Source organism: Gopherus evgoodei, chromosome 1 (genome assembly GCF_007399415.2).
Source record: "Gopherus evgoodei ecotype Sinaloan lineage chromosome 1, rGopEvg1_v1.p, whole genome shotgun sequence".
Classification (NCBI taxonomy): Eukaryota; Metazoa; Chordata; order Testudines; family Testudinidae; genus Gopherus; species Gopherus evgoodei.
The window spans coordinates 326,789,987-326,806,602 of record NC_044322.1 but is presented as its reverse complement, the minus strand read 5'-3'; the positions used below and the strand labels follow the sequence as shown (position 1 = coordinate 326,806,602).

The 16,616-nt window shown below is 40.9% G+C and overlaps 1 protein-coding gene across 3 annotated transcripts in view; it reads left to right on the top strand.

Moving 5' to 3' along the window:
• Nucleotides 1-16,616, top strand: part of GRM8 (glutamate metabotropic receptor 8) — a 534,221-nt gene that overhangs the window by 246,565 nt on the left and 271,040 nt on the right. For all 3 annotated transcript variants that reach the window (XM_030549179.1, XM_030549177.1, XM_030549178.1), the window contains exons 4-6: nucleotides 10,904-11,039; nucleotides 11,515-11,669; nucleotides 12,174-12,311. In XM_030549179.1, coding sequence (XP_030405039.1) covers nucleotides 10,904-11,039; nucleotides 11,515-11,669; nucleotides 12,174-12,311 — 429 coding nt within the window. The remainder of the gene's footprint in view (nucleotides 1-10,903; nucleotides 11,040-11,514; nucleotides 11,670-12,173; nucleotides 12,312-16,616) is intronic.

Genomic DNA, 16,616 nt, shown 5'->3' with positions numbered 1-16,616 from the left:
CGGATGATGGTCACACTTTTCAATACTTCTGCTGCAGAAACTTTTGCTATTCAAAATAAAAATACAAAGAAAAACACTTCCCCTTTCTTCACGTTATATTAGAGCTTGATTCTGCTCACTGAAGTCAATGGCCAAATGTCTTCTATGGGAGCAAGGTTGAGTCTTTACTTTTTTTGCCTCCTTTCTTTACATGTTAGATTTAAAACTTGTTTTGCCTATTATTTTATATCTAGATAGATAGCTACAGCTCTAGATATCTGGGTTTCTGGTTTCTTATTCACACCTATCAGAAATGTGGATGCTCTTTGATGACCATGTGCAATTTAAGCAAATACATTTTTAAACATTTCCAATACCACCAAGCCATAAAATAGTACAGAAAAGCTGATAAGTCATCCTTAAAAGACCATCTACTGAAATAATGAGAGAGAGTAATTGACACAAGCTTTGACCTCTCTGTTGTTGTTAGCCACGAGTAGGGGAGCTAATGACTCCATGTACGTATTGAACACACTACCATTCAGCTATTAAAGATTTGTGCAAAAGAATACGTGCATTTTCGCTAAACCCCAGTAACTTGATGTGGGTCTAAACATGCCCCCCTTTCTCGCTTTTAATAGATCACAACAAAATCTCATATCATCCATCAAAACACAATATGTTTTAGTATATTGGACACTGAGTGCTGCTTGAAGCTTTCAAAGCAAAGTATGATAAATTATTAAATGTTTTTCCTTCTGTTACCTACATCAAAGAACATTGCCATGATGGACTGCAGAATCAGCTAATGTTGTAGCTGCCTGCTGGGATATTGTGCAGGAATTTGTGGGAATGATAAGCCACAAGATTTTTGGTTTTACAAGAAGTAAAACACTGACTTTGAAAAATAAACCTGTGAGCTTTAATCTTTAGTTTGTAAATGTATCCATCTAGACTTGAACAACTACAAATTTAAATTACAATAGAAAATGATTGAGGTTAGCAAAGATAGATACAAGCAGCTGATTTTTAGCCAACTGATTGCAACTTAAATACCCTAAGACAATTCCTAAAGGTGCCCTGCCTTGGTAGCAGTGAAAGCAGGAGCATAGCTGCTACTCTGAACTGTCACTTGCCCTGTGAACTGAACTGTCACTCCTTCCAATATTCAAATTCTAAGCATCCACACTGTTCAACATCTGAACAGCTGCTTAAACTGAAGGCCTTCAATGTAGGGTGACCATATTTCCCTATGTTGAATGTGGGACACCTGGTAAAATTACTCATATTCAAGTGAGTTCAACAGCAATCAGTCAGAACTATGCAGTACAAACATTCAAATTAACATCAAGTTGACTGAGCCCCGGTTAAAAAGAAATATTGCGCAGCTGGATTCTTTTTATTTACCTTGTCTTTAAGGCTCACACAGGGAGGGGTGACACACACATTCCTACTCCTCCCACGGATGGGGAGAGCTGACACACACACACATTCCTGTACACCACGAGAGGTGACTGACTGACCTGACCCTCCCTGCCCAGTGCTCTCTGCCCTCCATGCCTTTTTGGGCCCCCAGGATGGACCCGCCTCTCTAGGTACCTGGCGCTGCATCTTCCCGAGGCAACATGTGGGTGGATGGGTGCCACACAGGGTCACATGCTCCCCCTCCCCAGATTTCTGCCAGAGTTCACCCCAAAATGTGGCCAGCAGCAGACTTTCAACACTGTGCAGGAGGGAAGGCACAGGAGCTGCTGCCAGCCACAGGGGAGGAGGAGTGTGGGAAGGGAGGACCTGGCCTGTATATTTGTGGCACTCATTTCTTCTTCTCTCGCCTCCTCCTCCACACCTGTGGCTGGAAGCAGCTTGTCCCTTTCTGCTTGCACAGCTAATACCTCCAGGCTGCTGCTGGCCACTGACCAGATGTCCTGATTTTATAGGGTGACCAGATGTCCTGATATTATAGGGACAGTCCTGATTTTTGGGTCTTTTTCTTATATAGATTCCTATTAACCCCCATCCCTGTACTGATTTTTCACACTTGCTGTCTGGTCACTCTACACCGACATAACCCAGCTGCCTCCTGTTCCTCAGCTACAGTGCATGCAGAAAGGGGTTAAGCCCTAAGGATCCATTGTGCACCAGAGCCCAGGGAACATGACTGCTGCAGGGGGTTCAGCGAACCCGGCCAGAGAGGTGGCTCAGGAGGGGAGGGTGCCTAGGGAACGGAGCATCCCCGCTTTCCCTGGGGGAAGGACCCAGGAGTGGGTAGGGGAGGTGGAATAAGAGGGTGCTAAGCTCCTGCCCCGGGGGTACCTGTGGAGCCTACAGGTTCAGTGTGTGAACAGGCTGGAAATTTTCCCCCTTCGATCACTCCACCAGAGCTTAGGGAAGGGGCAGAGAGGCTTCCCTGAGCCAGCGCTGTGTGCGGGGCTTGGCACATACAGGGCTTGGCTCCTCCTGGCCAGTGCCCTGGGCTGGAGGGTTATTGGCTTTCCTGGGGCACCGGCCCAGCCAGAGGCAGTGGGGAACGGAAGGAGCCTGCCAGCCAGGCTGTTGGTGAGCTGAGCACTCCGCTGGGGGGCTTGTTCTCTGCACAATGCTGGGAATGGGATGCACCCCATCGGAGGGTGGGGGTGATACAGAGGAGCAGCAGGGCTGTTTGTGTGTTTGTGTGTGTGTGTGTGTGTGTGTGTGTATGTGAAGGGGCAAAGCAGGGAGAGGCCAGCACGAGAGGGAGAACGTAAAGGGCTGATGGGCGGGCTGGAGAGGCAACACATAACCAACCTCTGCCTGTCACCTGCCTGCACGCACCAGCCACCGCAGCTCACAGTGCGCAGCCAGTGTCGGACGGAAATGGGACGGGGAGCAGGGTACTGCTGGCTGAGAGCCAACATGCGGCGGGGACTGCGCTGACAGACCAGCAGGGGGAGCGGTTTGCCCCAAGCACTGCATCTTTGCCCTGACATCAGCTTTGCACACCCACTCCCAGCGTCAACCACTGGACCCCCCTACTCACCGCTTGTGGGCGAGTGGCTGGCAAGCAGGGATCTGTCCAGCAGCAGAACCCCCCACTACTGATGGGGGGGGGCAGAAAGGAGGTGGGGAGACAGAAAATACAGGACAATTTGCCCATTTTTAAGAAAAAGTCAGGGCACCTGCAGGCAGAGCCGGCTCCAGGCACCAACAGAGAAAGCACGTGCCTGGGGTGGCATATGCTAAGGGGCGGCATTCCATTTATTCTTTGGGCGGCACAGCCTGGGTGGCTTTTTTTTTTTTTCCTGCTTGGGGCGGCAAAAATGGTAGAGCCAGCCCTGGCTGCAGGAGTGCTTAGATAGGGGACTGTCCCTTTAAAAAAAGGGACTTCTGGTCTCCCTACTTCAAGGGCTCACGCAGTCCAAGATCATTGCATAGGGTAACAGTGGGTGTTCCTGCAGGCCTGACCCTGTTTGACCCAAAAAATAGGTACATGTCTAATTTTGCAGGGAAGTGGATTTGGTCCATTTCCTCACATCTGAAGGGCTGTACTTAGAACCTGTAGAAAAATAATTGTATATATTAAAATTATGTTTTTTTTAAACACAAATTAAGGCAAACCTCTGCCCAATAATATAACCCCCAAGAGCAATTTGGCCTCTACTGTGAAAGCAAACCACCACAGCTGCCAATAAGCACTGATCTTAGCTTGCATACCCCACCAGCAAATCAATTCTCAATCCAAGTTGTTCTATCCAGGACTCAGAACATCTGGGTTCAGTTCCTGGCTCTGCTGTGGACTTCTTGTCTGACTGTGGGAGAGTCATTTAATCTCTGTGTCACAATTCCTCATTTGGATAATGGGTATGATAATCCTTCATTTCTCCTATCTTTTTTAGTCTCTGTAAATCACCATCCTGCTACCTCTCTGTGGGCATATTCTGTGCCTACATGCAATCCTATTGACTTCATTTTGCCCCAAATCTTCACCATTCAGTGATGTCTAGTGAAAAGCCTTCAGCATAAGAGACCAGTTGTCTTAGAAGATGATGCCTGGCTGAAGCCTATTCTGAGTCCCTGCTGCCAGTTCCCCAATTTGGAACAAGGACTTTGGAATTTGACTTTATATATTTATGAAGAATTACCTGGAGACTATCCGTATATATGTATTAAGAATTTATTCGCTTCTTTTGTCTACTGCTATGGAGATTCTATGATCTTTGAATTATTTTAGAAATAAAAAGGAGTAACTGAAAGAAAATGAGGGCAAAGGATGGCCATACAAGGGCAGGATTGCCCTTAATAATGCTTCTGTTATTTTCTAGTGAGTCTGTACGAAACAATATGGATTACTCCAAAGCTGTTGTGAAAAAACTGTGTGCCATAAGTGATGATTGAGGGATGAGACAAATGCCTCTATTTTCTGAAAAACAAAGTTATGTCAAAGCAAGTACAGACCTTGATCTATGCTTTTTCATTTTTACAGTGTTACTGTTGACTGTATAAATGGGAAAACAAAATAGTTTAAAAAGCTAAGTAGTTCTGAGTTGCGTGGTTGTGGTCCCAAAACTGAATAAACTTGAATTTCAGGACTATATTCTGCCACCCTACCTGGAGCAATAGTTTACTCTCATTGATCTCAATGCTGTTGGTCTAAAGCATGCAGTGCTTAGGTACTGCTCAGACTAATAGAATTAGGGTGACCAGATATCCCGATTTTATAGGGACAGTCCCAATTTTTGGGTCCTTTTCTTATATAGGCTCCCATTACCCCCCACCCCCATCCTGATTTTTCACATTTGCTGTCTGGTCACCCTAGGTAGAATGTGTCCCTTAGTTATCCATTCAGCTTGTTCCCTGTGTCCTGTTTATTTTTGGAGTCACAAGTTTACAACAGTGTCTGCTATTATTTCCACTTCCACCAACATCCACTTCTACTAGCTTGAATATTTGTTTACAGTGAGAACTCCACCTTGTGAATTGTCCATGAGAGGTAAAATAAGTATTTAACACACCATGAGATTAAAATGACATAGGCATTGTACTACCATTTTATCAGAGTTTTGCCCTTGTTATAGAAACACAAAGGAAGGCAAAAGCTATTGATCCTAAGTACTGGTGTTATCTTCTAAATCTACAATACTCAGTACCTCATGAACATGCATTGCCGGCTTGATATCTTGTTTCCCACAGCTGTTATACTTAGCCCCTGTAAACTGGCCAAGTCTGGCACTGAACAATTTGTTTAGGACATGATTTCTAATCACAACAAACAAAACAACTGAACAATGCATTGTCTGTAAAACCAGGTCTAACTGTATCCTGTGTTTAAAAGCACACAGATTATTAGCTGTTAAGTGAAAGACAAAACCAGACAGTAATTATCACTTACATAGCACTGTTCAAACATTAACCAGCTATAATCTTCACATAATCTGGTTGGAAATTCTCCAATACAACATTTTCTTCAAAAAGTGCCTATTCATTGAACCCAAAATGTTTTCAAATAATTTGGGCTCAACAGTCCCTGAGAGGATCCCTGCCTGGTTCCCTGCCATTTCCCCTGGCAGGCTTCTGGACAGCAGACTTCTTGAGTCCTTGGTTCCAGGGCAGACCCCTGCCCGTAGTTGAGACTCACAGGGCTTCTGGGATCCCTGATGCTGATTTGGGAGATTCTCAGGCTTGCTGGCTCCTTAGACTGCCTGAGTCTCTAGGCTTCCAGACTTCCTAGACCGCCTGAGTCTCTAGGCTTCCAGACTTCCTAGACTGCCAGACTGGGGAGCCAGCTGTCCACTGTTGGTAGGGCTGGAATCCCTGGTAGCTGCTGGGTGAAATTGACATGATTCTTGTCAGTTTCACAGCTGTCCCACCTCTCAGAAACAGCTTCTGCCAGAGATCATGGGGAGTATATTTTGTTTCAGAAACTCCATTTTTTAGTGTTTCTGAAGTGAACTTTTTTGGAATTTCCATTTTGCAGGAAATTTCAAATTTGCAATAAATAAATAAATTAAATTAAATTGCTGAAACCAAAAAGTTAAAATTTCCTGTGAACTGGAAATTCTGAGTTTCAGTCAGCTCTACTCACAACAACCTCTCTGGGTAGTTAAGTATTATCCCCATTTTACAGATGGGGAAACTGAGAAAGAGAGAGTACATGAGTGGATAGAGCCATCTCTTCTCTCTCTTCAAGGGAGCACAGGGACTGCTCCTTCTCATACTTCCATGGAGGCACATAATGCACCAAAAATGAGTCATGATTTCTGCTATACAAACTATGTGCATCTGTATAGGTCTATCAGTGCAACCTATATAAAGCCCTCTTGTATAGCAATTTCATTGATCATTTTTAACGACACTGGTTTTAAAATCAGAAGTTGATTAGGAGAAGGGAAATGTTCATTTATTAGATGTTGGGTTTACTGCTCTTTATTTAGAAATGGAATATTTTGAACATAGTATGTATTGTTTGTTTATTATATATTAATATTATGAAAGGAGAGAGAGAGAGATCAGTAGTAATGTTTTAGCAAATTTTAGGCTCCAGCTTAACTGTTTTGTAACCAGGGCCCTGGTTCTGCAAACACTTACACAGTTGCATAACTTCAAAGATCCAAGCAGTCCTATGGGCTTTAATTTACCATTCATGGGAGTGCAAGTCAAGCACATGTGCAAATGACTGCGGGATAGGGGACTCGATTTGAAAATATGTATGAACACATTTACTGCTAAAACTGGTTAAAATTTATTGCCTGAAATTTTTTGTTGACATAAATATGTATGCAGAGACACCAAAATGTTTTGCAGATTTGAGCTAGTTTTGCTGAATTGTTAATTTTGGGGAAAAAACAAATTCCAAACAGCCAGAATAGTTTGTTTCAGCATATTTGAAATGAAACCTTTCAATTTTTCAGTTCAAATAGACTTTTCATTTCTAAATTTCCTACGACATATATAGTATACATATAATATACCCTAACCATGCTCAAAATCCAATTTAAAAGATCCCAAACAATTTTTAAACATTTTGAGTCTCAGAAAATTTTGAGAAATTTTGTTTTTGATTTGACCTGAAACAGTTTTTTCCAGAATTGCCAGCAAACCCAAATCAGTTATGCACCCACCTGTATCTAGAGCCAACTACAAGAGACATCACAGTATATCATGAGGCATCACAGTTTTGTTCTAAGAAAACCATTACCAAAGCCATATTGTAAATCATATTTGTCATAGTATGTTGTAAATTTAATTAAAATATAATTCCATCTGTCTCTAGAAGAGTGAGAATTTCTGTGCAGGAGGAATTCTTGGGTAAAGAGAATGCTTAAACATAAGGATATATAAGTAATCAGCCTGTGTCAGAAAGAAACATGATTTGTATGCCTTGTATAAAGGCCTGTTCCTGAGTATGGCAGGCAGTAATTGTAACTGTTCAGATTTTCTTCACAAATGCTTTTAATAAATACAAGATGGGAAGATAAGTCATTGGTTTAGACATTTTAGGTAGCAACTATGTAACACAATAGTTAGCAAATAGGAGAGGAAGGCCCAGATCCACAAGAGTATTTAGGCTTCAACTGAAATTAATGGAAGAGAGGTACCTAACTAGCTTTATGGATCTGGGCTTGTAAGTGAACAAGTTGCTCACATGCTCATAAGAGCTATTATCATTCACTGACCATACTGCTAGTTCTCACAGACTGTAGTTTGGCATTTCTTTATTAAGTTATCAGTCCTGAACTGAGAACCTCTAGCGTGGTTCCACTGACTTCACTGGGGCTCTGCTTGGATACCCCTGTGCGGTTCTCATTGCAGGATTGAGGCATAAATATGCATGTCTGAAATGATTCCTTGTGCTAATTAGATAATTTGCTCCTTCAGTTTTTTCCTCAACAATAGCAGAAACCAGTTTAGCATCTGATCTTAAAGGGGGTGAGCACCTGCAACTCAATTTCAGGGTCTAGTTTCTGTCTGGCGACTGTTGGTTAGGAAAAACTAAGAGACTTGTGCATGTCAGACTTCCATTTGACATCAATAGGACTTGTGGACACTCAGTGCAGACTGCATTAAATGAAATCACCCCAGGAGCCTGGCAATACGCCCATTAACAGATTGATATTTTCAGATTTTCATAATTAAAGGATACTAAAAACATAACAAAACATAAGAAACACATAAAAATGCTACACTGATCTAATGTTGTTTTGGACTTGAATGAAGGAAGTGTAGATATTTGCATTTTAGGATCAAATCTGGCAGTACCTATACACAATTGGGTGTCACCTTAATGTTGTTCTGTTATGCTTTAGGAACTGGAGATTTGATCATTAACTGTAAATTGATATGCTATTACTTGTTTGTCACAACAGTATAAGTAATAAATAGATATGGATATACACAAAATGTTTTATATGTCAGAAGATAGCCTGCAGAAATCATTATAAATGTAACAATAAGGCTGAAGTACATTTTGTTTTGTTCCTAATAGACCTTCAGTGTAGAGATGTTAAGTTGCACAGTGCAGTCATGACTGAATTTAATGCTATAATGATGGAAAGGTGTTTTTGCTACACCATTTGGACTCCAGGAAAATAACTTTTCAACTACTGTAGTTTTTCATTCCTTGATATCCATTCCATGTAGATGGCAATATGCACTATATAATATATATGCACTTGTAATGTTTGAGGTTGCATTTCATGTGGAGAGAATGTTTTTTTCCTAAGAGCCACTGCATGAGTAGAAGGGGTTCAAAATTATACTCAAGAAATTTATGAGGTAACAAATTATTATTATTTTATGTCATTTTTCATTCCCATGCCTGGATGACTTTGGCTGCTGTTGAGAGCTTAATGTTGTTTTTCAAGCCTTTACTTTTTTAAAACCAGAGAACTCATATTACTTAAATGACAAACATTTACAGAACATCTGTTCAATATTTCTTTTAGCATTCATTGTCAGGTATGCAAATCTGTTAACTCAGAAATAGCGTAGAATGAGGGATTATTTTCTGATTGTATGTTAGAATAAGTTAGTTTATTTTTAGAAATATTGGCCAAACATTTTATAGCATCTTGTCATTTATATCACCATTGGATCATCATAAATACCTGGTAGATATGAGGATCACCTAATATTTGTTCTTACTTCTTGTTACTGACAAAATAGCAATCTTTTGTGGAGAACCTGGTTATTAATACAGCGATAAGAGAAAAAATTGTTGCCAGCAAAAATGGTAACATCCCACTGGAAACAAATGTAATAATGTACAATTTATTCTATCTTTACCCTCTTTACAGAAGGAAAACAAAAACAACCCCCCCAACCTATTTCCAACACAAACATTGTTCTTGCAGCAAAATGGAACATGTTTTCACATGCAAAAATGTGTTTTTGTTTTAATGTGAAATAGTATTTCATTACTTTGTTTTACTTTCAACTTTTCTCTTTCACCAAACTGGTGAGATTATGATTGTTGTCATAAAGAAGTCCATGACCAGTGATGAAAAAGGTGACATTTTTGTCCTTGACCAAATCCACTGATTTTCATAAGAACTTTAAAAAAATCATCATTTTTATTCATGGCAATTGATAGTTTCATACTGTTTGATACTGATAGCTGCTAGTGACTTGCTTAAATCCTAACCCTGCACTGTGATCTACCTGAGTGGAAAATAGTTGAGGTCAACGGGATTGTGCATAGTATAGTGGTAAGTGGTCCAAATACAAATCTGGATCCTATATTTGAGCAAAAGCCACCAGGTTATAACCTATTTTTAAGGTTTAAAAATTATTCTTTAAAACTCCCTAACATGAGAAAACCTTCACGGTCACTGTTGGGATCCTGCACTTCTTCAGATTCCATTGCTCCTGGACTGTATCACCTTCACAATGAGGTGTTTCAGAAGACCTAGGACTGGAGTGAAGGCTATTAGGGAGCCTGATTTTAAGGAAAAAGTAATTACGGTAAATAATATTTAAAAAACCCCAACAAATATATAAAGGCTGAAAACCCTGAGGTACAATGATTTGGTGCCCTTCCTGACTAAGTGTGCCATAAGAGAGGCTCTCAGTGAATTTCTTGCCTAGTATTCTCAAAATGTATATAACCATGGTGTCTTAAAATTCCACCTGTGCTGCAGACACCTTCCAAAACTGCAGGATTTATTCCATTGGATAACATTGAGTTTAAGGATCCTTTCCTGCAGAACAGTTAAAATGTAAAGGTTCTAAATTAGCTCCAATTCCTGCTTCTGTCAGGGAAAAAACCATAAATATATGGTTCTAAGTTTGTGTTTATTCAGCAATTAGTAATTTAGACTTTTCATTGACAACCCAGATGGTTAAATGATTGACAACTTAATTAAAAATGCTGTAATAGCAATTGGAAAAATTCAGTGTCTGGTTCCCATGAAAGGATTACAGGTTTGCTGTCTTATTCCTCTAACCACAATATTTACTATTAATCATTGTCCTGCTTACCCACCCCTGGAAAAGAGGTTCTGAATGCAGGGTAACTATCAACCCACAGGTATTTTTCTAGGCTAAATGTAATCCTGTGACAAAATGATGAGCCAGATTCTCAAGAGGTGTAAATCACTGCTATGCTGATTTACCCCAATTGAGGATCTGGCCTGATATGTTCTTTAAAGTTTGGATACAGTGAATGACAAACACATAGGTAACTTGCACTAGGTGTCATCATGTTTAAGCTTTGAGTTGCATTTAATCATTGCTAATTTTTGCAAGTGGTTAGAAGAGTTAGACACTCCCTCTGAACATGATAGTTTTTTTGACTGAACTGTCTCCTCCAATCAAACTGATATCTTGTTTTCCTTGTCTGTTTTGCCACGAGTTTATTAAGTTAAGTATTAATAAACAGTTCAGAGTTTCACCTCAATTAATTAGTTTTGCTTTTTTTTGTGTGTGTGTGTGTGTGTGCGTGTGTATGCAGGTGGCGTTTGCATCGCTCAGTCACTAAAAATCCCCCGTGAACCAAGACTGGGAGAATTTGACAAGATCATCAAGCGCTTGTTGGAAACTCCTAATGCTCGAGCAGTGATCATGTTTGCAAACGAGGATGATATTAGGTGCTTGTTTTCTTAATTTTTTATGTTGAAGAAGTCACCTCTTTGCAGAAAGTCCCTTTCTGGGAGCCTGTGTCTGATTTCCTAAGAGATTTCAGATTTCAATCTAATGTAAGGTTGCCATTATGCGGTATGCTATGCCACTGCTCCACTGAGACCCCAAAACTTCTTAGTTACTAAGAATGAAGATGCTGTATATAGTAACTTGAGGACTGAAAGAGATAAAACAAATAAGAATGATAGACAGAATAATATGTTTAAGGGTAAGGATGAGGCAAATTAATATTTACAGTCCTGTAGCTTGAGTGCTGAACTCTGTGTCTTTTGAGAAATATGCTTTAGACTGTCAGAACAATTGACTAATTGGTTAAAGACAGGCTATTTATGTATCGCCAGAACCAATGCTGCAGGGGGACTCTAGTCAGTAACATTTCTTGGTAAATACATTGTATCTAATTAGTTGTTTGTTTATTTGCAGGCGAATATTAGAAGCAGCCAAAAAAACTAATCAAACTGGACATTTTCTTTGGATTGGCTCAGATAGTTGGGGGTCAAAAATTTCACCTGTTTACCAACAGGAAGAGATTGCAGAAGGAGCAGTCACCATTCTGCCCAAAAGAGCTTCTATTGATGGTAAGAACTTATAGTAATGACACAAAAGACACACTTTAAGACTTATATTTAGTTGATGAGAATCTCCCATTCACTTCATGGGGTATTGAATGCAATGCAGACCTCCATGGGAATTGAGGGCACATAGCACCTTGCAAGATTGAGCCTTTACCGTATATTGATGTTGAATTGGAGAGTTTATTGACCACCTGCATTGCATTTTCTTCAGCGATAGTATTTCACAGCAGCATTATCGATTTGGTTTCATCAAATAATTGCTATAGCAGTTTCAAGAACATTTTTTCTAAAACAAATATTAATAGCAAATGTAGTTATTTTTATTTCCCAAATACCACTTCATTCTTTAAAAAAATCTGTATTCAGGTTGTTTATATGACTATGCAATGCAGATATGCATTGCATTCTTTTCATGCAATCCAAACAAATCCACCAAAAACTTATAAATATATTCTTCTGCATCCTGTGTCATATTTTTATGGTTTTTTAATTTTTTTTTATTTTTAGGATTTGATAGATATTTTCGGAGCCGTACCCTTGCTAATAATCGAAGAAATGTGTGGTTTGCAGAATTTTGGGAGGAGAATTTTGGATGCAAGTTAGGATCACATGGAAAAAGAAACAGCAATATCAAGAAATGCACAGGTAACACACTAGAATAAAATATTTTCTTCAAATTCTTTGTAATCCATTACAAGACAGACTGGTAAGAAACTTGTTTGGTCCCTTGAGTGGCTGCTTACGACACATTTCATTGTATTCTTATACTAATCTCATTCCACCTTGAAATATAAATTCTAATACCTTCTTGTCTATATTGGAGTGTGCAAACTCTTATTAGGGTGTTGCTTTAGTCACATGTTTGTTAGCCAGCCTTATAGCATGTCTCACTTTAAGAGAGCACCATATCTTTTACCCTGTGGAACTTACAAGATTTGAAGAGAGCACCAGCAGCGATTGCTACATCTGCAAAGAAAATGTGATGAGTTTCAGCAAAGTCAAAAGGCAAAAGGAGGCCTGCTGGGGAGCAAAAGGGGGTATTTAATTTATCCACATCTAAAGATGGTTCAGGTTTGGGTAAATATTTGGACTGAAGTTCAGACTGGGTCTTATTTTTCACTGAAGTACTGTTTCAAACTATATATATATATATATATATGCATATATATATGCTCTTAATGAAAATGAAGACAAAACTGATGTTCTTTTTGCGCTTGACACATGTAAGCTACGAGTGAGATTATTTGTCTTCTTCACTCTTGGTCAGATCCTGAAGTCCTTACTCAGTTTATATGTTGTGTTTAAGGACTAAGAACTGAATAAATTGCTCCCTGTGGGAAGGAAACGGTCATTCTTTGATATGCTCTTGTGAACACTGCACAAAAAGCTTGATACATCTAGTGCATGGTTCTAATTTTAACCAGGGACTGTTAGCTTAGGTGTCCCAGCTCACCACATTTATGAATTTGAAGCACCACGAGTTGGTCTCTGAGATGCAGGAGACAGGCTATACATGTCTTTATAAATCCAAATCAACACTTTCAGTTGCAAATGGAAACAAATTGGGAACCAGTGCAGTTTATGGAGCACAATTGTAATGTGCTCCAGGTATAAATTATTGCTACGGAACCTCACATTCTGCATTCTAACAGAAAAAGTGAGAGCCTGTTTGTTAATAAAAGGTGGAATGAAGTACTCTTGGACACCAATATTGTCTGCACATCCTGAAACAGACAAAGATCTAACAGGGCCCCTAGACTATGGACATTTTTAGTTACAACTCTTGGTTATACATATAAAGGGGCAGACATCTCCTCTTTGGCCAAACACTGGGAATGCTGAATGACCCGTCCATCTGGATCTGATGAATCATAGAACAGCTTCCTGGTGGCACTGCAGCCCACACTATTTCATTCTCTCATTATGGCCTCCCATGCACAGTGCAAAAAAGTATGACAGACTAGACTCTTGTGTTACCCCCCATAAGAGAGTCCTTGAGGCAATGAATCATAGCACATTACTATATTCTAGGTCCTCTCAGAGACTAAAGAATAAAGTGCCTGAAGCATGACTTCATCTAGGCCTTTTCAGGTCCAGCGATGTGTTAACAATACTTCATGGTCAAGTGTGTTCCGATACAATGGTGGTAAACGTCAAAGCAGTAAAAACAGTGAATGTCCTAAACCAAGTTTTATTTTAGAATCAGAATATCAAAGGAAAATATATGAACACAACTTTTGCAAAACTTTGATTTTGAAAATCTTAGGATAGCTTTTACATAGATCGCTTGTCCCTCCCTCCCCCAACCCCAAGTTAGGATTTCAGTTTCTTCCCTTTGGAACTATTGCATCTGCAATTCCCTGTTCACATTGGTATAACCTTCCTTAGAAACTTTTCCCCTCTTGTTTTCCTGCTAGCTGTCTCTTTAAATTTGAGACAGGCAGATGCAGCTGCAGTTTGCCATATTGCAAATGTAGGCTGTACGTATGTGACGTCTGTCTACTATCCACCAAAGGGACCAGCCCAGTCTCTGTGCCACGCCAATGCCCAGTGCTGCCTTGATAGGGTTGGGTCAAGTAAATCTGAGGCCTCTAGATATAGCCAGTGATGCCTCCACACAACCCTCTCAATAATCTTCCTCAACAAAGAAGTTTACTGGCAGGGTGATAAGTGTTAAGTTTATCAGCTTCAGAAGATGGTTTTGTTATTAGGCCTTTGCTCATTCTCTCTTTTAAGAGATGTGGCTGCTTTGTTCTTCTGAGGGGAAGTATCTGTTTTCTCCACCAATAATGAAATAAATGTTCCCACACTATTTTAACAACCCAAGTGGGGTTTGGCCCTGTTATCAGCTCACAGCCTGAAGTATCTAGAGACAGAGATACTGACTTTCTAATGTGCCAGGGGGTGCCTGACCCTTGCTCTGACCCAGGCCCTGCCCCCACTCCATCCCTTCCCGCAAGACCCTACCCCTACCCCGCCTCTTCCTGCGTCCACTGCTCACCTGCCTCACCTCTTCCCACCCCATTCTGCCCCTCTCTCAAGCATGCCCCACCCTCTCTGCTCCCGCTCTGAGCTGATCAGTGGCAGGCAAGAGGCGCTTGTAGGTAGGGAGAGGTGCTGATTGGTGGGGCCACCAGTAGGTGCTCAGCACCTGCTGTAGTTTTTTTCTGTCAGTGCTCCAGCCCCGGAGCACCCATGAAGTCAGCACCCAGGCCTCTAGAGTGTGTGAAACTGGATGGAAGCCAAATAAGGCTTCAGATTTATATTACATTAGTCTGCTACTAAGGCTTCTGCCAATCTAACCCAAATCCAAATAGTTTGATCCATGAAGTTAATAGAAACCACTTCAGAGTGAAAAAAGCTGACTGTGATCCAGAAAAAGACAAACTGGTTCACCAGGTTTCTACCATTGGAACAGTTCTCTTGATCAGAATTTTCTCTGCATCACAACTGTGGTATATAGAGCTGGGTGAAGTATTTCAGACAAATAGTTTATTCACCAAAAAATGCAGTTTTAGCGGACTCCAAAGTAATCACAAATTTGACACATATTCACTGCATAGTTTCAGCCAAATTGTTTTGGGACCTGTATTCCTCTAAATTGTGCGGTTGGGTGGTCTCCCAGGAGTGATTCAAGTGCCACACACTTGATTAGCAGAGCTGCACACATCTGTCAGGGTGGGTTTAGGTGTCCCTATCCCCCGCTGCTTTGCAGCCACGTTGCACCTGCAGTGCTCTTGGGACCCTCCTGCTGGCGGTGTGAGCAGGGGGAAAGGAGTGCTGATTGTCAGGGTGTCCCCTTCCCCCCCACCCCGTACCTCATCTTCACAGAGCAGGGGAGACAGGACAGCCTGGCTCAGGACTCGGAGTAGGAGAGAGCTGCTGTGGTCTGAGATCTGAACCAGCATTTTAAGTGAGTGAGTGCCCAGTCTCTGAGACTTCCCCAGCAGCCAGCGCACACACACTGTCTTTCTTTCCTCCTCCTCCCCCTGCCCATGCACCCCATCTCCGCAGATGGGGGAGGGGAGACAGAGCTCAGGACGAAGTAGGAGAGCTTTCAGTGAGTGCCTTAAAGAGACAGCGCACAGCATCTCAGAAACTTCCCCAGCAGCCAGCACACACACTCTCTGTCTGTCTGTCTGTCTGTCTGTCTGTCTGTCTCTCTCTCTCTCTCTCTCACACACACACACAGAGTCTCTTTCACACTCACCTCCCAACACATACTTGTATTTATTGTTGTTGTTACTTCTTGGTACTTCTGCAATGCACATATATTCTCTGTAATTTTATTCTTTCTATGGCCTGGTCCACACTACAGCGTTAAATCGATTTAAACAGCGTTAAATCGATTTAACGCTGTACCCGTCCACACTACAAGGCACTTTAAATCGATTTTAAGGGCTCTTAAAATCGATTTCTGTACTCCTCCGCAACGAGAGGAGTAACCCTAAAATCGATATTACTATATCGATTTAGGGTTAGTGTGGACAGAAATCGAAGTTATTGGTCTCATTCTTTTACTGAGCTACCCAGAGTGCACCGCTCCGGAAATCGATGGTAGCCTAGGACCATGGATGCATACCACCGAATTAATGTGCCCTAGTGTGGACGCGTAAAATCGATTTTATAAAACCAGTTTTATAAAACCGGTTTTAATAATTTCGATTTTATGCTGTAGTGTAGACGTGACCTAAGTATGTTATTTTAGTTTTTTGACTGGTCTACACATTTCATAATTTTTATTTCTCTTACACTTAAATTAAATTCTTTGAGTAGTGAGTTCTAAAATGCCTAACCTGTACTGGCTGGAGTAATTATCACTATGGTAACTTTCAAAAATATATATATTATATCTAGGATTTTTGTTTCTACTGGTGGCACACATCTGCACATACCTCCATGCACATAACAAAATTTATTTCGCACATGGATGGAAAAAATTAGAGGGAA